We start from the raw sequence: 27,116 nt of genomic DNA on the forward strand, positions 1-27,116 counted from the left end.
AGTGCCAAGGATAGCACAAGGGTTACCAGAGGAACTGAACAACTTCTACGCATGGTTTGATGTTTACAGCACCATCCAGGCACAGATGCTGCTGCTGTGATCCAGCAACACAGCATTACAGCCATCAACCGCAAAGCGGCTGGCCCGGACAACATCCCTGGACAGGCTCTGAAAGACTGCATGGAGCAATTGAAAGATTTATTCAGCGAGATCTTTAACACATCACTCAGACAGGAATTTATACCCACCTGTCTTTAAACTGCTGTCATTACTCCAGTCCCAAAGATGTCTGATCCAAACGTATTTTGCCCCGTGGCCTTCACACCCATTGTGACCAAATGTCTTGTGCGCTTGGTTCTGAAGCACATCAAGAAGAGTCTTCCAATAAATATGGACCCTTTACAACTTGCATCTTCAGTAAATAGATTTACTGAAGATGCCATCTCCACTGCTCTCCACCTGATCCTGTCACATCTGGAGAGGAAAAACACCTATGCTAGAGTCCTCTTCATCGACTTCAGCTCGGCTTTTAACACCATCATTCCACAGCAACTGGTGGAGAAGCTGAAGGCAATCTGCAATTGGATGCTGAGTTTACTGACAGACGGGCTGCAGACAGTCAAGATCAACACACACATCAAGGCCCATGTCATCGAGCACAGGCACACCACAAGGGTGTGTCCTGAGCCCACTGCTGTTCAGTCTGCTCACGCATGACTGCACAGCTAGGTACAGCACCAACCACATTGTCAAATTTACGGACGGCACAACAGTAATTGGTCTCATAAACGACAATGATGAGTCTGCTTACAGAATGGAGGTGGGGCAGCTAGCAGTGTGGTGTGAATGACATAATCTCCAGATCAATGGTGATCGACTTCAGGGCATCTGGCAATTACCACAACACACATCCGACCATAAATGGTGTTGCTGTGGAGAAGTTCCTGGGGGTGCATCTCACTCCAACTCCACTCCTCCAACTCCAAAATGACCACCAGAAAAGCACAAAAGCCTCCATCCCCTCCAGAGACTCAAGAAGGCAGGAATTCCAACACCTCGCCTCATCACCTTCTACAACGGCACCAATGAAAACGTGTTGACACAGAGCCTTACATGCTGGTTTGGCAGCTGCAAGGTTCAGGACCAACAACCGGTCAGCGAGATTGTTGGAGCCCATACCACCATACGCAGAGTAAGCTTCCTCATTAGGGACCCTCCGCTTCTCTGTCATGGGGTGTTCTTCCTTATGCCATCTGGGAAAAGGTTCAAGAGTATCAGCAGCAGATCCAGCGGGATAGTAAAATCTTCTTTTCACAAGCAGTGAGACTGCTACATAGACTGTCCTCCTCCTGCATACATGCTCTCACAAACTCCACACCGCAATCAGACCCAATAAACTACCCCCACCCTCTGCACCACCCAAAGACACAATATATACTGCTGCTAAATGCAGATACTAACTTTAAGGATTGAATGCTGGTTTCTATTTTTTTGACATTTTATTTTAGTTGATTGCTATTTTATTCTATTTTATTGCTATATTTTCTTTTGCACTGTCATATTAGTGAGGAAAAACATCTGGTCTCACCTGTGTATTCCTCTGCAAATACTATGAGTGAAATAAATGACAATACATTAATCTGGAATTCAAGCATTCAAGGATTTTATTTGGTATTATTTAACCACAGGGTGAATTCAAATTTGTTGATCTGGTCCCAGCCAATTAAAGTGGAAATATGCCAAGTAGAAAACAACAAGAAATGTATATATAAATCCCTTACATCGGTAACATGAGTACAGATCCTATCGAATATTGGATAAATGTAGTATTGTGGCACTTTACTGGGACTTTCACAAAAAGATGCAAGAACAGAAATCAACAATTAAACCACAGCAGGAAAATGACATGTTAATAAAAAAACAATGCAACTTGGTAAGAAGAAAAACAATTGATAAGATGCCAAACAAGAGCTTTAAACTCAGGGTGAAATGAACTAGTGTTGACTTATCAAACACAAACTCACAGCTGGTTCCTGGATACTTCCTTCCTTCCTGGTCCAGGAAATACCAGGAACAAGGACTTTGAGCTAAGAAAAGTAGAGGAGAAGAAAGTCATCTGAGAAAAGAGCTCTGCGAGGTTCACACTCGGAAATCCCAAAATGCCAGGTGATCTAGAATAATCCAGCCTTGATTGGTAAATCTGGAGAATTACACAAACACATTTAAAAAATGTTGCTGCAACTAAAAGGCTCCATTCTTTGGTAATCCCCAGGTTCCGCACAGCGACTCCAAAGTAATCAGGATGTTTGAAATGATGAAGAACTCTGATTTCCTGGCTCCTCACAGCAGGAGTTGATATCAAAACAGAGCAGACGAACGGTCCAATTCTTCAGTGAAAAGGATTGGAGTTTTGGAAAAGTGAGGTAAAAACATTCCACGTTCCAGGATTGAATGCAGACTGGTGCTACAGAGAAAAGGGAAAAACTCAAGGACTTTCCAGTTTGGGTTTACTGGTTGCTCTCCGGAGCTTCTGTCAAAGCTGTCCTGTGATGCAGCAGCAGCTGGTAGTACAACGCCCCCCGGTGGTCTCACGTGGGAAATCTGCCTTTAATCTGCCAGGGGCCATTTTGAAGCAGAGATAACACGTCTGACTGGTGGGAGTCAAGTGTGAGACACAAACAAGGAGGAAGCCAAAACACAGATAGATACACTAAATGATGAAAAAGCCTCCTAACCTGAAATGTATCTTTCCTAAAAATTAGTTTTAAACATTTGAATTGTTCCTGTTTAAACAATTGACTCTTTAATTAAAGTATGCATATAAATGAGAGTTACAGACTATTTTTGCTTCAAAATAGAAAAGCATTAAAAAGGGGAGGAGCAGAAAGTGAATACAACACAATCATTTTTTTTTACTTGTATTAGATTTGAAGCAATTGACATAATTTCAACAAGATTATTAGAAAACCGTTTATTTGCTTTATGGAATATTATTCCAGTATTTCAGCAATAAAACTCCGTTTTATTGCTGAAATGTGTCTGTGATTCGACTGAAATTATGTTCTGTGATTTCTATTTAGGATTATAAATTCGAATTATAGACGGATGATGAAGGATCACTTCTATTTTGAGTCTAATCTGGGTCGTTTTGGGTCAAGTGCGGGTTTGCCCCGTGCAGGTTTCGACTGGTTGAGTCATCTTGGCGCCGTAAATAGGATTTTCAGCCCAAAATATGCGACAAAGGAAGCTGATGACAAACACCTGTCCAGGTGAAAACTCTGATTATTTCATTACCAATGCTACTAATAATATTTTTATTGGTCTGCTTTTCTAGCCATAATCCTTCATTCTTCATTAAGGTTGTTTGAAGTAGTCACGTGTCACTTAATGAGGCGCCTAAACTCTCTAATTGCCTCCCTAATTGGTCGCTATCGTTGCGCGCGCGCCACCACATTCCCACAGTGTCTCCCTGATTGGGGGTCAATCTCACAGACAGTATCGACCCCCCCCCCCGCCTTCCTACCTCCTTACCCCTGTCAACACCCCCCCCCCCCCTTTATCCTCGTGTTTTATGTCTGCGTCACAACAAGTCGGCGTTGCGCGTGCGGTTATGGCGTCTCTGGCGCAGCTCTGACAAGCACGCCTTCAGCATCAGGGGTAGGGGGGTGGGAAGGGGGTGGGCAACAGCGACGGAACATGACGAAACGGCACCGAGGAGGACGGACAAACTAGACTGAGAGACGGACGGACTGTCGGCGCACTCCTCCTCCTCCTCCTCCTCCTCCTCCCCCTCCTCCTGCTTGCTGAAGACTTGACTGACAAGCACACCGGCGCCGCACAGACGGGAGCATGCACGCACGCCCTCCACTTTTGGCGAACACGCACGCGGCGCGGCGGTGCGGGCTGTAATTGGGCAGCGCGGTGGGGAGCCTCGGTGGATGCGCCTGCAGGAATCTTTGTGACCCCCGACGGGAAGGAGTTCGCGCGGACAGGTACCTGAGCGGCCGCGAGGCGCGCGCCGCCTGCGGGCTCCGCATCCCTGTCATCCGCCTGTAATTGAGTGCATGCACTGGAACAGATGCTCAGTGAGCAGAGATCACGCCTGCAGAGTCGTTTCACGCAAGTTTAGTTGGAGTTGAGTCAGATGGTGTTGCAGCAGCCATCATGCAGTGTTTTCCGTCTCCATGTGTGTGTTTGATGTTTGCACTGATCATTTGTCTTGCTCTCTGCTTGTGTACTCTCATCTCTCACTGTGGCGGATACAGCCTGTCGCCATGCTCATCCATTAAAAGAGGAGGATTTTTTTTGCCCCCTCCCACTTTTTTTTTCTTGCAATAAAGCCTCAGCGGGGGCCATAAATCCCCCTCCTTCGCTGTCAGCAAATAAATCAGATCTCAATTGCACATGAGCCCTGCTCTCCTTCTCCTCTGTGTCTCTCCTCAGGATGGGGGGAGTCAGTGAGGGAGATGATGTGTTGGCACGATGGAGTGATGGACTCCTGTACCTCGGAAACGTGAAAAGAGTAGGTGTTTGGAGGGGGGAGGGTGTGGGAGGAACATTTGGAAGAGTTTCCGCCACCCTGATAACCTGCTCTCTTGCTCTCAGGTGGATGGAGTCAAGCAGTGCTGTCTGGTGAGGTTTGAGGACAACTCTGAGTTCTGGGTGCTCAGGAAGGACATCCACTCCTGTAAGGAGAACTTCTTTTCTGTTTTTGTTGTTTTGTTTCTTCTATCAGAAAATGAATTTAAGAGTCTTTGGCGTTCGCACAGAGATCAGAGGAGCTTCTATAGCAAAAGTCTTGGACAGCTGTTAGCTGACGTCTCTCTTTCTCTGTTTGCTTCAGTCGCTGCCGGAGGGGAAGAAGTTTGCTGCGTTTGTGATGCCCCGCCTCTCAAAGAACCGCTCATAAATTGTCTTAAATGCCGCCACGGTAAGGAAAAGTTCCTCCTCAACTCTCATGGGTTCTCGCAGTGACCTTGAGGGTTAGTCACAGAGGGTGATGCAGAAAAGCTTTAACATTCTGAATCCGATCAGTTAAAAATGTTCAAGAATCAATGACAGATCTTTGGTTCTTTCCATTTCTATCAGACTCTAGATTTGAAGGGTCAAAACGAAATATCGGAGCAACTGGAGAACATGAAGATTAAGAACTAATTATTTCCAAATAAATTAAGTTGACAACAATTTTCTGTAAAAAAAAAAGGGTAGACATTATTTAAGAAACTATTAGACTGATCTGATCTGGATCTGTCAATCATCTCTTTCTAAGCATCTTGAGGCGGGACTTCTAAAGAGGTAACTGTTTTCTGCAAATGAAGCATAAAAAAGCAGAAAGCTGTTTCTCTTTGGAAGCATAAAATCTACTTTTAAATAAAAACAATAAAGTAAACAAAAAAACTTGCCTCTAAAACATGACAGTTTCATAGTCTGTGTTATGCTTAGCAGAGTTTTTAATTGCTGGTGCACACACACTATTGGTACAAACCTGAACAATCTTATTCAATTATCATGAAATTCACAACTTTTTCAAATAAAACTCAACATTTGGCTTTTTTTATGTGAACTTTGCATTGAAAACTGTAGCTTTTAACTTAAGTGACCAGCTCAACGGTCTGCTGGGAGTGTGTCCACCCTGAGATCGGGTACCGTGGGTTCGAATCATCGGTCAAGTAGAATCAAAAAATCCAAAATTTTAGAAAATGTGCCTTCCTGCTCAGAAAACGGACAGCAGCATAAAGTGTTGAACCAGGAGTTAAACCACTTTAAGGCTCTGAAGCTCACTTTCTGCTGTGAAGCTGATAGTCTTTTAGTGCATTTTTAGATTTATGACAACTATTGTCACATGATTTCTTTAAAAATTGTTTTGCCAAAATATGAATTTTTCTTTTACAAAATCAATATTACGATGAAATAAAGTCTCTTAATGTTCTAATGTTGCCTTTAATAAAAAGCTACAGTATGAATTAGGTATTTTAGGCAACAGTTGTTGTGTATATTCACATTCATTGTATTTTTTGTTGATTCTTGTCCAGGTACACAGGTTTTAAATATCAATGGGAATCCCCTTGTTAAATAAAAGTTATGGAATTTTTTTTATATATGTATATATAATAATCATATATATGCATATTTTGCTTCAACGTCGTTTTCTTATCTTTGAAGTAGATAAATAACTTTCTTAAATGTTGTATATTTGTAATAAATGTGGTGTAAAAGTCAATCTTTAGGTTTTCAGTTGTGCTGAACATCACGTTTTGTCCCACCGTGACCTTATTAGGATTTGGAGCCCCTAATTCCAGGTTGTCTTGTATTGAGGTAAATAAAGCAGGCCTTTGGAGGGTCAGTAGCCCCCCAGCAGGCTCTGTTGCCTGAAATTGATGTCCCTTCTATGCTGCTTAGGAGTATTATTCTTTATTTAAGAGATGCTGTAAGTAAGTGTGTTTTTGGCTGTTGGAGGACAATAGAAATGTTCTTCATCCTAAAAGACATTTACACCAGGCAGCTGTGAGTGCATTTGATATTTCTGAGATGTGAATGTTTTGTCTGTATGTCTTATTTCATGGGAGACTATCTATGTGATGCTGCCCCCCCCCCCCCCGCAAACGTTTCCCACACTGTAAAGGAGGTGCAGCAAGTTTTACAGTAACTTACTGGCACTAATATAAATAAGTAGGGCTGCACGGTGGCACAGTGGTTAGCGCTCTTCCCTTACAGCAAGAAGGCCCCAGGTTCAAATCCCCTGAACCAGAACACCAATGGGGGGACCTTTCTGTTTGGAGTTTGCATGTTCTCCCCGTGCACACGTGGGGTTTCTCTGTGGACGCCTCCCACCATCCAAAAACTTGGTTCATTGGTTACTCTAAATTGTCCTCAGGTGTGAATGTGAGTGTGCATGGTTGTGTGACTGTGGTTCTGCGACAGACTGGCAACCTGTCTGTCAGCTGCCCTTCACTCATTAGTGGCCAGGATAGGCTCCAGCAGCCCCGTGACCCTGAAAGGGGACAAAACAGTAAAATGAATCACAGCACACAGATTTACCATGAATTTTATTTTACAGTAGTACAACTGTAAAGTAATTCCTAGCATCCAGCTGGCAGTAGTTAATATAAATGTTCCAACAGTACAGTAATTCTAATGTGCTTCTGTTTACAATAATATTACCTGGTTTTCTTTTCCATTTTCTTTTTCTTTTTTTTCTTTTCCAGTTTATTTACTGTAAAAATACAAAACAAACTATATATATATATATATATATATATATTGTGTACATTGTGTACATTGTGTATATATATACACAATATATATATGATGTGGCCCACCCACCCAGCATATATTTACATTAGAAATTAGATCTTTTTGAAACGTTTTTTTTTTTGTCTGCTCCTGATTCACAACAATTTGAATAAATTTTGGATAAAAAAAAGGAAATGTGGTTTGTGTAATCTGTCAGTAATGATTCCAGTGTGGTTGGTGTCCTTGCATCATTAATGTTCTGAAAACAAAAACTCTAAATATTTTTGTTGAAGGCGAAACCTCAGCCAGCTGCAAATGTGCTCATCAGGTTGTAGGAATTGAGTGGGAAAGTGAAATAAAAGGAGCTGTGAATGTGCTCGTCTCCGCATAGGCATTGTTCTGCACGGTGAAGGTCACACACAAGCCGAGTAAAACACATCTTTGAGTGACGGGCCATTAAACCGCTAAGATAAAACGACATTTCTGAAGTGCAGGTGGAAGGAAGTTTTAAAAACACTCAGCAGCGGGATGCGCAGGCGGGAAAATGGAAACAAATGTTTCCATCCTCTGATCACGGATCTGTCAGGTGAACACAGTCTCTGCTTTGGAGGAGAAAAGGCAAATCTTTCCGCCATTTTCCGTGTGCAAATGGTAGAGTTGTGTGTTTTCTAAAACCTGCTGTCAAAGCACAAACAGCAGATCTGTCATTATCCTCCTCCTGGTTGACTGTCTAACCGAAATGAAGGCTCTGCCTCCTCTTGACGTTACAGGTTATCATCTGGAGTGCCACACGCCAACCATCGAGCCGGAAGCTGACAGCGATTCTTGGATATGTCGGCAGTGTGTCTTTGCAGTCGCAACCAAGGTCAGGTGGCCAATCACAGGAATAACTGGCAATGTAACATGGGAGAAATCAGGGTGATAATGGTCATTCGGTCATTTTAGACAGCAATGAAGCCCATAAACTGCCCCTGCAGCTCAGAGAATCACACTTCAGTGTTGGCCATCCCTTGTGCTTCAGTTATTTTGAAGTAATTTGTTTAGTTGTCGGTCTGCTTCCATCAAAGCTGACCCACAATAAATCAGCTGTGTCCTGTGTTGGCAGAGAGGCGGGGCCCTCAAGCGTGGACGCTTCGCCCGGCTCATGCAGTTCATGAAGCTGCGGCTCCCGTACCAGCTGTCGTCTCTGGACTGGGACCCGCAGCATCTGACCAACCAGCAGCAGTGTTACTGCTATTGTGCCGGACCCGGAGAGTGAGTGACCCTGCAAATGCCTCAGCAGCCCAGCACTTTGTCTGTCTTTATCCGACCCACTCCGATTAAAATCACATTGTTTTTTTTTTTGTTTTTTTAACATGTTCTAGTTCCATATTTCTTATGATGCAGGACAAGTATAAAGAAAATTCAGCTTAAAGCTGCATTTCTGAGTATTATTTTATGCAAATAGTTGTGAATTAGGAGTAGACATTAAAATACCGTTTGAAAAAATTGCATTTGTGATGTAGAAAATACGCTGGGCGGGTCACAAGCTCCCTGCTCCGCTCCATTCTGATGCCTCCACTTGCAGACAAGTAGATCCATGTACGTCTTTGTTTTCCTTTTCCGAGCCGGCATCTGGCTCTAAACTGTACAGCTGGATGCAGCTGTAATGTTAGGTCAGGGATGTGGGGGGCTGTAAGCCAGCGGAAGAATGTAAACCGATAGCTCGGTTGGGTGACAGGAAGGGCAACTTTGAGGCAAATTTTTCTAATGAACTACTCTGCGATCTGCAGAAACAATGTCCTTGAAAACAACCGTTTTTTGATTTTGGTTAAAAACGGTATTACGGGAATGCTTCTGCAATAGATCACAAGATGATTGTTGTGGGTCTTTAATGCTTTTACTCATCGTTGTTTGACGTGCTGCTTCACATCTCTGCAGGTGGAACCTGAAAATGGTGCAGTGTGGCAGCTGTGGTCAGTGGTTCCATGAGGCGTGCACACAGTGCCTAACCAAGCCGCTGCTGTACGGGGACAGGTGAGGTCCTGAGGGTTTTCAGGCTGGTGCAGCGTTGAATATGTACATTTACATTAATCCTGAAGTTTACTTTGTGTCTTTTAAGTTTAATCTAAGTATTTACTACATTGCTGTGGGACCTTTAGAGCAGATCTTAGGCAAACTATCACATCATTTCATAAAACTCTGGTCAAAAGAAACTCAGAAGAAAACGCAGAGTTTTTAAAAATCTGTTTCAGCTGAAAAGAATTAAGACAAATACTAATATATATGTATATAGAGAGATACAGATATATAGACAGAAATGTTGCAATTTATACATGAAATGCAAAGTGTTGAAAGGAACTGAATGAAGTTTTCAGAACTTAAAAACCATCTAAAATATGTTAATTGGTTCTAAAAGTGCAAAGCCTGATGGGTAAAAATAATGAACAACTTTTCTTAAAACACTAATTCAAAGGCTGCAGCTGCTAAATTTACATCAAACGTCTTCAAATCAGGTGAAGAAAGTGTCAGAGAATTGAAAAGAAACTGAATTATTCTCAACTAAAACTACAAATGCCACAACGGATGTTAAATTGGATGCTTTAAATGCTAAAACAACTGTCAGATGATAAAAATAAAAAGCTGCCGGCTGTATTAGCTGAAACGACAGACAGAAAAAAGCGGTAAAAGCTAAAAAAAAGTTACTAATTAATTTAAATAATCTAAGCGAAACAAAAATAAATAACTCTTAAACCCTTAAAATGACTGCAAACATTGTCCAAATCTCCTTTTTAAACTATAAATTGACTAAAGACCAAGGCAATGCAAAACAAGTGCTTTAGATTTAATGCTAAATGTTATGTGAATGTCAAAAGAAGAATACTTGAAAGCATGAAAATTGGCCTTGCTGACCTGCACACTCTGTCCGGTTCCAGGTATCCCTCTAGAACTCCTAAAAATGCAAATAAAAGCGAGAAAAAAAAAGTCATCAAATTTGATGCAGAGTCAGGTAAAAAGCTCGAGAACTCAGATATATCTGATGAATTAACTGAGTTTTGGTTTGGTCTGAACACAATTGAGATTGTATTGTCGGCATGACAGCTCAGCCTGTCAGGGAGTTTTCTTAATTAGCTCAGGATGAGATAATTAGCGCGCAGGTTGATGTTCTCAGTGACTCGTGCCGCTCGTCTCCTTCCTCTGAGAAAAAGACAGGAACCGGGGAGGGTCTATTAGCTCTCTGTGGGGGGATCATGGCATGATGGCTGGATACAAGATGAGCTGCATCCCGCGCACATAATAAAACGCATCCATCCATCAAGTCATTATTGTCTTTAACTATCTGTGCTGGCTGAGCGAGTTTAACGCCCAACACCGTGTTGCTGCCCAAGCTGTGTAAAGGGGAAGAAGAAAAGGAGGGATTACATTTTAGATTGACAGTCCGAGAGAGTGAGGAAGAGTGAGGAGCCAGCTCACACTTGGAATAGTAAGCATGTGTTGCCATCTCACCGAGTGTGCTCTTCATCTTTCCCGGTGACCTTCATGCAAATAAAACGACAGACGTAAACAGTGTTGTGGTGTGAGCTGAGCTTCAGGGTCACTCTGAGCGGAATGTTAATGTGCTGAAAACCACAAAAGCCTCTGTTTACCTCCACCTCAGCTTGATTTATGGGATCAAAAATTGAGACAAAAGACCCGGGGAAATGCCCAGAATCCCCTTTTCCTTGTTGGAGTAGCAGCACATTTTAAAACATGAGGGTTCAATGAAAAGTCTGGAAAATGGAAGCATCACATTTTTAAACCACAGTCCCTTCAAAGACCTGGTTTGAGGAGGAACTTGTTTATGCTTTTAGCAGTCACCAGGTGACCACACCTCCGCTGCTTCGCCTTTAACCCAGCTGTTGTTGTGCAGGAGAAAAAACTGATGGTAAATCTGGTGTTCACATCAAAAAGTCGTCACATGAGGTTTGTAGATTACATGAGAGCACATGTAAAAATTCCTATCTTTTAGGACAGTTGAAGGTAAGCAAAAGTAATTTAAACTCTCACTCTGGACTAATATCACCAGCTGTGATTTGCTTTTGATGGGCCAAAGTTTAGACATAATTTGATCTGGGTTTACCAGAAGTTTGCCAGGTCAACTCAAAGTGAGTTAGTCATTTATTATATGTTCTCATAGAAACGGCATCCTGATTAATTAGAGACACTATTGAAACTCTATTTTTTAATTTAATTTACATTTTTTTAACTTGTCCTGCCCAACAGATGAGAGCTGAGAGCCTCTTGTGTTAGACATATTTTACTGTTACATCATGGGGTTATGAATCTTTTGACACACTAGGTTGTGTATTTGAATTAACCCCTTTTGTAATTTGGGCCAAACTTTATTCATCTTCATTATATTTGTAAAAAGTTTTGGTTGGACCGGACGAAAAAGGAAAGGAGGGAAGAAGAGAGAGGGATGTTGCCTCTTACCACACGCACAACAATGGTACATTCCATTTTTGTGACGTCCCATGAAGTTGCGGTACGAGCCTCAACCTGCGCTCCCTTTAAGATGCAGCCGCTCCTCTGCGTCCCTCCACCGATGCGGAAACCCCAAAAGCCGCAGCACAGGTCAACCCTCGCACTGGTGCATGTGACCAATGCTTCAGACTTCCAACTCTATCAAAGCAACATGTTTGTCGTGATGTACATTTCATTTCCAGTTGAGTTCCATTTGAAAATAGATTTTTAAAGTTATGTGACAGATGGACAAAAACAAGTGTAAATGGTTACTTAAAGTTATATTTAAATCGTCCGCAAAACCCATTTTTATGACCTCCTTTCATTTAAACTTAAGCTTTCAAATGGACACACCAACATGTCCCTTTTAAATGTTAAAATAGAAACTTCAGCGTTTTCAAGTCCTGACAAAAAAAAAACCCAAATTATTACCTCTCCACCACCATGCTTGACAACTGGTTGGGGGTATTTGTCATATGTTTGTTTGCTTAAACAACTAAATATGCAGATAGCCCTGTCCTGTTATTTTTAGACTGGCTTTCTGCTCTCAACCCCTCCAAACAAGATAAAGATTTTCTGTTTCAGTCCTGCCTTCACAGACTTTACTTTTTACCTGTCCAGGTGTTTTTTTTGGTGTTTCTTTAAACATTGAATGATGTAAATTATGGATAAATATGCAGGGATATCCAGTATCCCAAAACTCTAAGCACCTGTCTTGACTACTTTTGTCTTGTAAAAAACTCAGTGTTAGACTTTGTTTAGAACCTGTCTTGGTGTTGATACACGGTTCCCCAGACTACTTTTTAAAGTATATTTCCTTCCTTAAATGCTCTTTTCCAATTCTATAAAGAATGATTGAATTTTTTTTTTCCACATTTGTGCACAGGTTTTATCAGTTCCAGTGTTCAGTATGTACGAAGGGACCAGAGACGATCCAAAGACTTCCCATGACCTGGTAATGGCAGCACTTTCATGTTTACAGTAAATGAGCCGTAAACCTATTTGCTCTTTATTTACCATGTGAATCGTTTGCAATTTTCATTCTTTTGGTCTGTACTGTATATATACATTTGGATAATATACCGTATGTTGTTTTTATAAAATGAGATGCCATGTAGAATAGCAGACACCTCACTGGAAACTAATAGTGATTTCTATTACACAAACAAATAAACAGTGACTTGTGTTTTAGTACTACATCTTCTACTTGATTAACTTAAGAAATATTCTGAAAATAAATGGTATTAACTGTGCGTTTGTTGCCATGTTTGTCTGAAATGCAGGGTGGATTTGGCTCATTTAGTGCTCTACCATCTCTCACTGTGCTGCAAGAGGAAATACTTTGATTTTGACCACGAGATCCTGTCCTTCACCAATGAGAATTGGGACTCGTTGCTTCTCGGCGCGGTATTGACGTTTCCCTGTTTAAGCACCATGATGAAATGATGTGAAATGCTGCCAGGCCTTTTTGTGTGCCAGATTCAAAGCCTCTTTAGTAGCATTAATGTAAAATTTAAAGTTTGACCTCCGTGTGAGCTTTAAGCCAGAATTAACGTAGGAGGCGTCAGTTTTCTTCTGATCTAGGTCAGTGGCGTGCGTGCACATAAGGCTGATATGTAATTCCAGCTGTTTATCATACTTAAATAAAAAAATAAATGTCAGCAAGTCTTTACTTGTTTAGATATTTAAGATCAAATCACTTTAAAAAAAATCGTTATTGTGTTATGAGCAAGCTTTGGTATAAGAGTCTTTATTTTATTTTTTATTTTTTAACTTTTATTATTAGACTTATCAAATTAAAAATTTAACAGTAATAAACATCAATGCGACATTGTAACCTGATCAAAAATAATCCATTTTTTTTAAACCAAATCACAATTTCTTAGGTAAATGTAATTATTTTAAAATTTTAAAACCTTCTCAATATTTTTTTCAGAGATAAAAACTGGAGTTCGCTTCTACTTGCAAACGTAATTCACACATAAAACAACCCGAAAAGAGCTTTTTGAAGTTTCTTATTCAGCTTTTTGGTCTTAAAGATCATAATATATATATACATGTATATATTTATTTACAATTAATTTAAGTTTGTGATTTTTATAAAAAAGAATTTCCAACTAAACCAATCTAAAGTAGGACATGCATTTCTCTTCCTCTTTGGAACACATTAAATTAGCTAAGAATTCATTCTAGCCATTCAAAAAAGAGTCATTTTAAACGTTTTATTTTACTTTTTGATCTTGAAGTTTCGGTTTTATCAAACAATACTTATCTTTTTTTTGCAGCCTTTGATTTTCTAGTTTCTAGTTTAAGATTTTTGTTTAGAAATGTTTGTTTTCATCATAGTAAATAACAACATTCGTTATATATCTGCGCCCTGGTATAATATAAATATATAATTGGTTCAGATGTTATCTCTCATTTTAGTTTGATCTGTTTTTGTGTCATACCTTTATTTTTTACCCTTTACAAATGGATTTTATTTTGTTTCATTTAGATCTTTTAGCATTTTTTCTTTAACTTTTTCTTTCTCTTACATTTAATTATTTAAATCAGTCTTTAGCTTGAAACAGGCTTTTTTAAGAATAAACTTTCTAACATCTCTTGGTAATAGCTAGTGATAAATTAATTTTCTTGGAGGCCAGATTTTTTTGTGATTGCCACTTTTGGTTCCGTCATTCAGAAACCATTTAAAAAAAATTCAGATGAGTCGAGTTATCTCTCCTTTTTCAGTAACTCATCAAATTGTCCAAATCGTTGATACATATCATCATTATAAAAAAAGATCTGCAGGCATTTTAATCCTTTTCTGTTTTTCAGCTGTCTGACACACCAAGACAGGACCGTTTCCACAATCTGCTTAACGCTCTCAACTCCCACAAGGACAGGTAGGTTGTATCAAATGGAGAGAGAAATACCTGCTAGGTTCTGTTTTAGACATGTAGGTTCAAATAAGGGAGAAATGGAGCAGAAATAGTTCAAATGAGCCACTTTCTGTTTTAGTAGCAAACACAAGTTGTTGGTAATACACCAATAAAACCCGTAAAGTGATTGCTGTAAGTCGATTTTCATTAAAATGTGTATTTTGTAGTCAATAAAAACAACATATTTCTCCAGGCTTTAAACATCTGCTTTAATTGTGCTCCAGTTAATTATAGTCTCTACCTTGAAGTGTTTGTGCGCCTCTCATCAGGGCAGCACCTACTTTGTGTTACATTGCAGAAGAATCACTATTAGTTTTTAAAGAGGGGTTATTGAAAAAAGGACACTTGCGATGATGCAACCTAATGCGATGATGCAACCTAATGCCCTGTCGTCTAGGTTTGTCTCTGGAAAAGAGATCAAGAAGAAAAAGTGTCTTTTCGGGCTGCAGGTCCGAGCCCCACCTCCGCTGACATCGGATACGTCGCCCCTCATTACAGACCCGCCTGTCAGTATCACGCATCGGAAAAGGTTGGTAAATCCAGCCCGTCTCATTTGGAGCAGGGTGAGCCCCGCGGACGTCTAAAATGTATTTTTGAAACTGCTGACATCATCATAATTATAAACACTGTTCATGAGGTCAGTTGGCAAATTCTGTTCAAAAATGTGATCAATGTCTGGCAATAGCAATCAATTTTTGGCTTGAGTCAAATAACTAAAAGTGAGTCTTTCTTTTTGGCTGTGAGGAACTCTGACTCCACAACGGGATGTTTCTTGGAGATGCAAAAAAAGAAAAACCCTGCCCTGATTTGGGCTCCTGTTTTCACAGAATCCTGCTGACTCAAATATAGATTAGGATCGGCTTAAGTGATTAAATAACAACATGGTTAATTTGAGAACAGTTTTAAACTCAAAATCAATCAAGCATATAAAAAATGTTGGGTACCAAACTTTCAAGAGGGCATTATTACCACTGTTCGCCACATTAGAGGAGGGAAGACACAGGCGTTCCAGTTTTCAATATTTCCTTCAAGTTCACAATGTGTACTTTCAAGTTTAAATCCGTCCATCTTCTTCCACTTATCCGGGACCGGTTCGCGGGGGCAGTAGTCTAACCAAAGATGCCCAGACTTCCCTCATGCCACTTCCTCCAGCTCCTCTGGGAGGGACCCCGAGACGTTCCCAGGCCAGCTGAGAGACATTAGCCATGGTTACATGTGCAAAACATCGTAGTCAGATCAATGGTCGGATTAGAATTTAACTGTGTACATGGACCCAGAAAATCATTTTCCGATCAGAACAAACGTTTACATTCGCAGCACTTTTGGTTGGAATAAATCATTCGCACATGCGCAGTTCTGTTTAAAATACCGGAAGACTAAACGAGTCCCGCTGTAAACAGGCTGAGCTGCCACATGCATATACAGTATGTAGCAGTATATATATATATATATATATATACAAGACGATCTTCTAAACGTGCTTTTGTTAATGTAATAGGTATTATGAAGCACCTGTTCACTCATCATTTTATTTTTAATCTGTGTGGTCAGTGCTTTCTTAGTGGCAGAACGAAGCTGGACGTATGGTTACGAGAATGCTAACATGCGCTAACAACAACATTTAGCCTGGATGAACATAAAATCCATGCGGGAAATGCCGCAATCAGCATCTTGGCTGCACGTAAACATGTTGGAATAACATCGGCCTTTATTTTGTCGGGACACAACTGGAAACACAAATCCACGTGATTGTTTGAACGGTTTTCTAAGGACTGAGCTACACTTCTGCTTTGAAAAGCTCACACACTGCCCCAAACCCGCTGTGTGGGCTGGAGGCCTGAGCTCTGCTTGGAGACGGGAGACATGGTTCTCCTGAATTCGGCTGCTCGTTCACCTACAGATCGCAGTCCGAAGTCTCCCACACGTAACAAAGCATCCTCCCCTCAAACACAAAACTATGAGTCCGGCTGCTCTGCTCAGAGACACGGTTCGCTCCGTCCAAGGGCAGCTGCGCCCAGACCGCGCAGTGTCTGGACAAGCACAAAGCGCTCCTTTCCGGCGCCCCCCTCGCGAAGATAGGAAGGGAGAGGCAAGGAGCCCACAGAGCGAGGGCGGAGCGCAGAGGCGTCTGCGCTTTGCACCCGGCGTCCACGGAGCAGCCGGTCGGTCCTGTTTGAGCTCCAAAGCTTTTTCTGGATCGAAACATCCGTCTATGAATGACGTTAAACCAGAGCAGTAGGGACCCTTTCTCTAAGGGAACGCCCTGCCACCCTACAGAGGAAGTTCCTTTTAGCCGCTTGTGTTGAACTGGTATGCAAACCGTGCTCTTGCTCCAATTATTCAGAGACCGGATGGCCCTCAATAAGGTTCCCCAGACCCCATACTCTCAGAGCACCCTCCACAGGATACGGATGGAGGCGGATGAACGCCTTCTCCAAATCCACAAACACACGTGGGCAGGGTGTGCGAACTCCCTCGAACCCTCCAGCTCCCTGAAGTGGGTGTAGAGCTGGTCCACTGTTCCACGACCAGGACGGAAACCGCACAGTTGTTCCTGGATCTGAGGTTCGACTATCAGACAGACTCTCCTCTCCAGCACCCTGCCATTGACTTTCCCTGGGAGGCTGAGGAGTGTGATTCCCCCGTAGTTGAAAAGGGGAACCACCACCCCTGTCTGCCAGTCCAGTGGTACAGTTCCCGACTGCCACGTGATGCTGCAGAGACGTGTCAGCCAAGACACTCCCGCAGAATTCAGAGACTTGAGGGCGGACCTCATCCACTCCCTGCCATGCCACCGAGGAACTCATTGGCCACCTCAGTGACATCAGCTTTGGGTGATGGACAGCCCCACCCCAAAGTCCTCAGCCTCTGCTTCCTGAAGAGAAGGCATGTCAGTGGGATTGAGGAGATCCATGAAGTATTCTTTCCACTGCCAGACAGCCAACAGCTTCCCACCTGCACTGAACTTTTGAGTTGAAAACTAATTTGAAATGTTCTCTTTTTTTTCAAATTTACTTTCAGTTTTTTATTCACTTTAAGCTGATCCGGATTTGACCTCATACTCAAACAGGTAGTTAATAGGAATTCTTCTACATGGTCTAATAGTTGTTTTCATGCAGCAGAACTCGTCTTTGTTTCATAAAACTTCTTCAAAGGTATGACTTTAAAAGACAAAGAAAAATGTGGCCTTGTGTTGTCAAATCCTGAGAAACAGCTCAGGTTTTCTGGTGTTTTGCATTTATCAACCGACCTTCAAAGTAATGGACTAAACACAAGGATTCATGGATGCCTGCATACTAATTTATGTGTTTCTTGCTCACAGCCCATTGTCACTACCCTGCCAAAGAAGAGTGGGGGGGCCGGAGTCTCGTAAATCAAAGCGTCGCGTGATGGAGACGCAGGTCAGAGCCTCTGTTTGTGGAAATGGGGCAGGTCTCAGCCTCTGAGCCCCCCAGTTTTCATAAATGCAGCCGAATAAACAGCTCTCTGTGACCCAAATAACCTGTCAGTCATTCAGACGAGGCGATGAAGATTCGTTTTGCAGTCAAGCTGCGGCTGTCTGTCTTCACAGTAGCTGCTGAGCTCGCTTCATTTCTTCTCTCCTTTTGTGCGTTACGTTAAAAGCCTGCTTCAGATTAAAAGTGAGCGATGAGGTGTCGTCTGCTTTGTGCCCTGAAAATGTAAAAAATTCCAATCCAATCTTTTTGAAACCCACTCATGGATGGCGTCAACAGCTGCAGCTCAGCACCACATTTATCATTATCATCAATTCCCCGCAGATCACACGGAAACAAGCAGCATCACATGTGCTGCTTACTATTTTTACTCTGCAGCCTTAACTGTGATGTTCCTCCTACACATCGCTCTTGATCCGTGTGTGTGCACGCTCAGTAATCCTGGAACAATAGCACATCCAGGCCCGTTGTTCCCTCTGATTGATGCTAATCTCCGCCCGTCTTGGGGGAGCCGGTTGAGGCCAGGGAGGAAACAGAGACTGGTAGAAATGCTGATATGCCTGGGATCATGTCCAAGCTCACTTTGCAGTCAATTACAGTTTGGCCAGGTGGTGCTGGCACCCTGACAGCTCCGCTCTGACAGAACGCATTAAAAAGCCCCAACGTCCCTGGAAGCTGCCGAATGATATTCTTCCTTCCTAACAGTGGTGCTAGAGGAGAGTAAAAGGGCTCAGAGTGGTGCGGGGCGTCACAGCACAGTGATGAGAGTCTTTAGGTGGCTTCCATCCAGATGATGAAGGATGATCCCACAATGTTTTTGCCTTGGTTGGCAAAGACCTGCCTCACAGGCCGTGGAGGTGATCCATGAAGTTTTTAAAAATGTGGCCTCTCTGACTTTTTCTTTAAACATTTCCAGAACCATTTTAATGTAAAAGAGGCACTGGATGCTCATGTTTGATGATGTCCGTCTCCCCTGCGTTCAGGCCTGTCCACCTCCTGTTCCTGCCAACTCCATTGAGCTACTGCCATGTTGCCATGGCTACATGGGAGGGGCCAACCTTTACAACTCCAGGATATCAGAGGAAGACCTCAACGGAAGGTAAGGGCTGCCAGGATGTTTCCTGTCTGTTTTTTTTTTTTTCACGTCATGCCTTGGACATTTTTTTGTAGTCAGTAAAAACAATAAAAACAACAAAACAAACCTGAAAGTTGAGTAAATCCTGTCATTTTTGGAGTTTGCTATAGATGAAAGCTGTTGGACTGCAGCCATCTTTGGTGTTTTTTGTCCACAGCCCTTCTCCGAAGCGGATGTACGCTCTGTACCACACCGCTTACAGTGGAAATACTGCACTTCCCACCAACTTCCATCACTACAACAGGTTATCTTCAATACTGTTCCCCTGGTTAACATTCCGTTGAATGAGAGGACAGCCATGAAACGTGGCCAAAGCTATGGAGTTTTCATCAGAGCTTTGAAAAGCCTTTCCTTATCCTCATGGCATCACTGTGTTTGTTGCTTTGCAATCAAACCTGCAAACACATTTCTTCTGTTCTTTTCCCAATCCAGCCAAAGCCAACAGCATAACCTGGTCTATGTAAACCGTGGTATTAGGTATTGAGCACGGAACAGAGCAGAAAAAGGGCGCTGAACCCTGGTTCTCCACAGATCTACCAGTCTGCTTGTTTTCCAGCTCTCCCTGCTCATTTAAGGTTTTGACTGAAAGCACCTGATCCATGTACTTAAAAAACAGATGGGGGATGGATGTTTGGAAATGAAGCAGTGTCGATCTTGAACATCAGGGTGGAAGACCACTGGTGAAGAGAAGAAGGGCAATTCTAGTTTGAATCAAACAGTTAATGAGCTCCATTTGACCCTTTGAGTGTAATTTGCCCGCTCCCGGTTTAGACTGCATTTTACTGAGAGATAGGTTCTGGGTGGAGCTTAAGGTTCTGGTGTAGGATAGTTTTGGAAAAGGATTTGGGTGCTGCTTAATGTAAGATGTAGAGTAGAGTAAAGCCACAGATTTGGTTTGGAACAGTAACACAAAGGACTGTCCTTTCTACTTGTTTCCCTGCTATCCCTGCTGTACTTGCAGCTGATTACCGGGGATCATGTGTGTTCCATCAGTCAAAATGTAAGAAAACAAGGAGGAGGATGGATCGTGAATTGGAGGATTGGGAGGCTGCTTCATAAGGCAGAGCTTGTGGTCCACTTTTGAATGCTCATTAGGATGCGGTTTATTGTTCAGTTCAGTATTTTTAGAGTGGATCATAAGTTTTGGGTTTGGTTTTGGGTAGTCCTCAGGAAATTCTATAGGGTATGGTTTAGGGCATGTGGTTCGCAATCTCCTGGCCACGGACCAGTTCCGGTCCATGAAAAAGTTGGTTTATCTACAACCTTATTCTGAAGGAAGTTTTATTTTGGAAAAACCACAGGATTCTCTCTTCCACACCCAAGTCATTTCCTGACACAGGTCAAAACCCTCAAGCTATCAAAGTTAACAGAAAACAAACATTTTTGGAGTGTTTTTTTGGATGCTGCTTGTTAGCAGCTGTTTGTGTATGAATATTTTTAGAAAATACCAGTTTTACTGACTTTTTTTGTTGTTAAATTTATCTGTTGCACCTCAAAAGTCAGACAAGGCTGAAGTTGGTGTCTGATTTTTTTGCTTCCACTTTGGCAGATATGGTTTAAATGAAAATGTAGATCACATTTTAATGGTTCCTACATAGAATCTAGTGAACAAATAAAGTTTAAAGCAGATGCATATATTTTAGAAAGGATGAAGATAAACTAGTCTCAACAGTTAAGGGAAACTGGAAGCTATAAAAAAAAAAAACATTGTCTTACATTAATCTAGACCATGGCCTAAAAAAAGGTTGGGGACCACTGGTTTAGGGTATGTCTTCTTTGGAACATGCCTTGCAATAGGACATACGGTAATCTATAGGATGAATGAAAGGCTCTGCAGCTCAACACTGAGCCCAACATTACAAATAGTTGTATTTAATGAAGGTTACCTGTTTGGATAAAGCCATGTGAATTGGTTGGTTCCTCTTGAGACAATGATGCATAGGTTTCATGCCCTTCTTTGTTTCTCCTTCCAGTTTGGAGGACAACTGCCGTTTACCCCCCTCCTGTTTGTCCTACCCCCTCAACTCCGATGGCAACCACCACCACCACCACCAGCAGCAGCAGCACTACCACAGCCACCAACACCAGCCGGGGCAGAAGCCTCTGGAGCCCCTCATTTTACGGGACCCGCCTCCTTGTCAGGCTGGTGCGGGAGGAGCAGGAGGAGGTGGAGTTGGGATGGGACTGGATGGAGGGGATGGGACTGTTGGCAGAAGCTGGGGAGGGGGGGAGGCGGTGAGGATCTTGGCAAAACGCATCACACCAGATGGGAAGGTACAGTACCTGGTGGAATGGGAGAACATGAGTTTGTACTGAAACGGAACACACGGCGAGGGTTTTGGCTTTGCCACAGGACCGCGGTGTACAAACCCAAACATACAAACCCGTTACAGATCCAGGTTTCTCTCACGAAACACCTCTACATTATTGTTCCTATCACTGGTCCAACTAAATGTCCCTCTTTGCTGGTGTTTCTCTGATATTTGTACTGTTAACTTTGGAATATGCCTTTGCATTTATCTTATTTGACATTTATGAGGAAACTGTTTGGACCTCCCGATGGTTTGTTTTGGGGGTGAAAATTTATACAAACGCTCCTGCATATTTGATAGTCATGAACCAGCTTTAGTTATTAAAGTTCAGCTTTAAAGCAGCTTTATGGGGAATAGTTTTTTCAGCTGTTGCCAAAATTGGCAATGGATTTCATATAAAGGCGTCATGACTATTGCAATCAAAAAAAAAAAAAAAAACTTCAATGAACTTCATTTACAGCTCACTGTAGAACTTTCTCTTCTTTATATTCGGTTAAGCTGCATCACGGGAGAAATGTTACAAAATATGCCAGAGATTTGATGGCAGTTTTGTGGTAAAGCACATGCAGACGTGTCTGCACAACATTGTGGGAGGGGGCTGCATTTCTTTTTTTTTTTCTGTCTATACTCCTTATTTGAAAATGGGAAATTTTGTAGTCTGTGACAAATTTTGCATCTTGTCTCCTTTTGACTATACAATCTGATTAATGCTTTGTCCGAATTCACTCACTACTTAGAGGACTGCAGGACATTCACCATTTTTTCAAGGTGTCTTCAACTACAAAGTTCAGTGCCCTGGAAATTTCCTAGAAGTCTCCGTGAAAACCTAGTGTGCATCGCTGCTATTGACTGTATCTGAGAACCAGTGGCGGACCGTGCATTACACACCTGGGCCTTCCTTCAGTAGTGCTACGTCTGAATCGCTCAGCCATTCATGAACCATTTTACGATGCAGAAACCAGCTTTGCAGTGCAGATTGAACATTTTTGTAGCCACAATAAAATCCTCTAAATAAACTAACTAAACAAAAACAGTAAACAAGTCTAATTATGCAACTAGAGCCAGCTTTAGAGCCGAAAACAAATTTGCACGGCTGCTTCATGATTCACTCCGATTTTTCAGATGAAGGAAGTCAAGGAGATCAGTGGGAGATCTTCCTGCTAAATCATCCATGGAGGACATTACAGTCAGCTCTGTTTTTAACTGAGACAGATCAAAAAGTGCTCTGATTGGTTGAACGAAATAAACGGCCGAAATTGATTTTGCATCACAGGACCTTTAGAACTCATCGTGAAGGCCTCTTTAGCTCTGACCGTGCCTGGCAACAAAGGACAGATGAAATGCGATTGGTGAAATTCTCCAATGTGAAAACACGTCTGTCTGGAAGCAGCATAACCATCATAAACACAACAAAAGGGAATGGACAGAACATTTAGAATGATTAAATGAGTATGCATGGACAAAATATAATTAACACATGATTCAGATATTTTCAAGCCTTTCAGAGAAGGGCTTGAAGGCCCTGACAGGCCACCACTGCTGAGAACTGGATCGAGTGATTGTGATGTCAGCCACAAAAAATGGTTTACTTCCGGCTCCAGCGAAATGAAGCCAATTTAGTCACCATTTTTTCCGCAATACGGACGTTGCCATGTTGGAGCCAGATGACGACTGTAAGCAGCGATTGGTCCGAATCAATGTTTCTATGGCAATCACTCTCACCAATCAGGAGTGAACTTGGTGGAAGGCCACACCCCTACCACTTGTCTGTCAAACAGTTTGAACGTTGGTTGTGAGGTCCTACAGGCACCACCGACTTCTATTGAGGTATCTGATTGGTCATTTTAGAACTTGAATAACTTGAACTACAGAACAAATATTATGAAATAAACGAAGATTATCAAGAAGACGTAAAAAAAAAAAAGGCATCAGAGCAAAAATGGTTTTCTAGGGGTCCAGGAGATTTATGAAACACGCTGGCACTTCTGGGAGGAAGACTCAGTCCAGTTCTCATATACAGTCAATGATTTATGCCACTTGATTCGTGCACAAAGCATTGCGTTTGAACGATTTGTCATAAAAAAATAAGAATATGTTTATTTTTTTTATAAATCATACAAGTTTTCATCATGAGAACAGAGTGGAACCATAAATATTTCTCATAAAATGTTCACATTTTTAGGTTTTTACTTCCGCAAATGGCATGTGTCCGAATCACGTTAAAATCTAGAGCACTGGATAGATCTGCACCATACATTAGGGGTCACATGATGAAGTAGTGAGGGTATTCGGACGTAGCCAAAGACCAGATTCTGTGGTGACATTAGTAGACCTACGCAGACTTTTGCGGCACATGGAGGGGGGTGGGGGGTTACAGCTGTTCCGTCAGAAAAACCTAACACAAAAAAAGCACGACAGAAAGAAAAGTGCTCTTCTTTCATCTTTCTAAAAAGGTTATGACTTTGGTTCCACAAGCCACAAATTATCCGGAGGTTTTATGTTTTCCCATTAGTGTATATTAATATGAAGTTGTACACTAAGGTTATTTATTTGTTCTATTTTGTTGCACATTTAGGTTGTCTTAGTAATAGGAGCCACGGATGGCTTTTGTTTTGTAGATAGAAGTGTATAATGAATATATTGCTACAATAGAATATCTTTATTTTTGCTTATTCATTTAACATGGTTGCACAGTGCCTAAATGAGTTCTATCACGGCTGATTGGTCAATTGCATTAAATCGACCAATCAGGTGACTCAAGTCTTTTTAAAGTGGGGTTTGGCTGAGCTGCAACAGCTTGTGAGCAGTTTGAGAGAGAAAACTGACAGAAATTATGTAAAACAGCCAAGTAAAATGTACCTGGAGCTTGCATCAATTAGCCTACCTGGATTTTATCTTTTTTTTGTGTGTTTTTAATATCAGTTTATTTGCAGTTTTAGGAAACTTTGACTCTTCGAGATGTGAGAAACTTATTTTTGTGTCCATTATTCACATAACGGTTTCTTGAAAAAAGATTGACTTTGAGTTTGTGCCATTATTGTGTGTTGCTGATTCAGTGCAACTCCTTTCAGCACATCTGTACTGGATATTTTGAGCCCTGGCCGTACTCAAAATGTTCCTCTTTCCGCTCGTGCCTGTAGGTGGCACTGTTTGGTCCTTCTCCCAGCTGCATTGCAAGTTGCCAATGTCACAACTATTTGTGTTTTGCGGTTTAATCACATCCAACTGATACGCCACTCTAGTAGAAACCTTTGTTTTCCTTTTGTGTCTCGGTCTGTCTCATTGATCATTTGTCAACCAGTCAGATTGTGATCTATTGTCACATGATTGACGTCATGGTCAGTCATGTTACTCAGCTCAATCATTCTGTCTTGGGTCTAGGGAAACAGTGCTTAACACGCTTCTGGAAGCAGGCCAACTGTTCTAAGCCTGAGAACAGAACCAGGGGCAAAATGTCCACTTTGAAAAGGCCTCAAGTTGAAACTCACCACAAGTTTCATTTTTTTTGTTTTGTTTTTAGGATTTTAGATCAACAAGTCGAGAACTTTTGAGCAACAATCACAGTGACGTTTTCCAAAGATCTGCAGGGATTCACAGTGTCCTTACGCGAGTTGAATGACCGCTCTGGAGTTTGTGAAACTTAGACAGAATTTCCTAAGAAGGGAAAGGGACAGATGTCATCTCAATTTGTCACAAAGTTGTTGACCAAATAATGTTAAAATTTGGTTTCTGGAAGCTGGCACATCACAGCAGTAGTTGAGCACATACTCGATGTTTAACATGTTCTGGATAATCCCCTTGTTTTCTTGATATTTTTTCTGCAGTGCAAGTTATTCAAGCAGTTTACTGACCAATCAGAAGACCTTGTGTGATCCACTTTCAAGTAGTAGGGGTGTGAGCTTCCAACAACCTCACTCCTGATTGGTGAGAGAGGTTGCCATAGTAACTATAATTCAGACCGACTTGGACCAATCACTGTTTACAACGTTTGGCTCTAACACGGCTATTTCGTAAAAAATGGCGACTGAATTGGCTTTGTTCGGTTGGAGCCCGAAGTAAACGATTTTCTTTGGATGACATCACACTCACTCAGTCCAGTTCTCGTATAGGCTATGTTCAAATTTCCGCCCTAAGCCCTAACTACTAAAAAACTGTATACAGTGGGACTATCTTGTCCCCTGGATTTTAAAAGCAATTCGACACCATGCTCATTACTTTTTGTTTTTGTTTTTAAACGGCGAATATGACGTCATCATTTTCACAAAGTAAAAATCTAATTGCAACGACCATTCATGAATCCCCGGAGTTCTGAAGATAAACACGTTGATGGTTTATCAAAATAATACATTTAAATACAATTTTTTCGCCAACATTGTTCAAACGCAATGCATTGTGGTCTATATTTGCCAATCTATAGTGAGCATTGATGCACACTTGTTTTTTCGAAGAGACTTCTGGGAAATTTCTTGGGTGCTGGATTTTGGAATTGTAGATTAAGACACAACATGGCAAACACACAACATAGTGCACTATGTAGTGACCAGTGAAGGAATTCGGACACAACCATGGAGTCAATGGATAGAACGTGAAGAACTGTTGTTGAATGATTGCGGCTTCTGGGAAAATGTGTTGTACCAAACCGTGCAACTCAACAGAAGAAATGAAAAACCAAAGCGGTGTTTTGGGAAATGTAGGATCTATCCAGTGCCAATGTATCCATGATTGATGTTCAGCCGACAGTCACAGAGCAGTTAGATTGAACCAGATCCAGATTTGTATCCAGTCGAAACAAAAAAAGGACCAATCTTCAGTCTAAACGATGTTTACATTCCAGTCTTCAAAATAAACTTGTGTCCATATTTTAGACCGCGACCAAACCAGCTTCAAGCAGTAGCATGGTGTAAGTTTTGATCTCTCAAACTGTTTGTAAGGCATCCAGAATGTATGCATGAGTCACAAACTGACTGTTAGTGTTTGTGGAAAAAGGAGTTTCATTTCCCATGAAGCTGAAATACTGTGCAAACTTCAGAGTTTATATTTTATACGAAAGTTTTTGTCTGTAAAGTGACCCAACTTGTACATTGAAATGTGAGGATGAACAGCACATGCAAAACTCCTTGTTTTTCTGCACTCCTCCTCTTCCTCCTCCTCAGTAGCTTGTTGACTGTGGTTTTCTCAGATGGGTGTGGTGAACCTTCCAGGTGATGCTGATGAATGTATTTGTGTGTTTTCTCTGGTGTGTCCATGCCTGTCACGTACTTGTTCTCGGCTGTGCTGTTGCTGGAGCTCAACCATGTTAGCTTAAATAGGCATAGAAGGAAAGAAAGTAAGAAAGACGACAACATCTAGGTCATATTTTCCTTTTCACAAAATAGCTTGATGTATTTTTGGGGAGAAATTCTGTTTGTACACGTATGTTCTGCATTGATACACCTATGTAACGAAAAAAATAATAAAAAGACGTTTCACCTTTTTTTCTTTAATTTAATCTAATAAGTTGAGTTTTTGACGTTTAATGGAAATGTTTCTGATTTACTCACATTTTTCTTTGAAAAATAAATGTATTCAAACTGTG

The 27,116-nt window shown here is 41.6% G+C and overlaps 1 protein-coding gene across 2 annotated transcripts; it reads left to right on the forward strand.

The window, feature by feature from the left end:
- Positions 1-27,116, forward strand: LOC101163439 (PHD finger protein 1). 2 transcript variants are annotated; one of them, XM_023964298.1, is made up of 16 exons: positions 1-2,166; positions 2,273-2,423; positions 4,444-4,522; positions 4,606-4,687; positions 4,844-4,930; positions 8,004-8,098; positions 8,339-8,487; positions 9,154-9,249; positions 12,602-12,670; positions 12,999-13,122; positions 14,536-14,603; positions 15,037-15,168; positions 17,962-18,040; positions 19,078-19,193; positions 19,387-19,473; positions 21,203-27,116. In XM_023964298.1, the coding sequence occupies exons 3-16, from the start codon at positions 4,445-4,447 to the stop codon at positions 21,543-21,545; spliced, it is 1,605 nt and encodes a 534-aa protein (XP_023820066.1). In that variant the 5' UTR covers positions 1-2,166; positions 2,273-2,423; position 4,444; the 3' UTR covers positions 21,546-27,116. The 2 variants fall into 2 exon arrangements, with proteins under 2 accessions (XP_023820066.1, XP_023820065.1); XM_023964297.1 differs by lacking the exons at positions 1-2,166; positions 2,273-2,423 and adding an exon at positions 3,606-3,992.

The sequence above is a fragment of the Oryzias latipes genome, chromosome 16 (assembly GCF_002234675.1).
Source record: "Oryzias latipes chromosome 16, ASM223467v1".
In the NCBI taxonomy this organism is placed as follows: Eukaryota; Metazoa; Chordata; class Actinopteri; order Beloniformes; family Adrianichthyidae; genus Oryzias; species Oryzias latipes.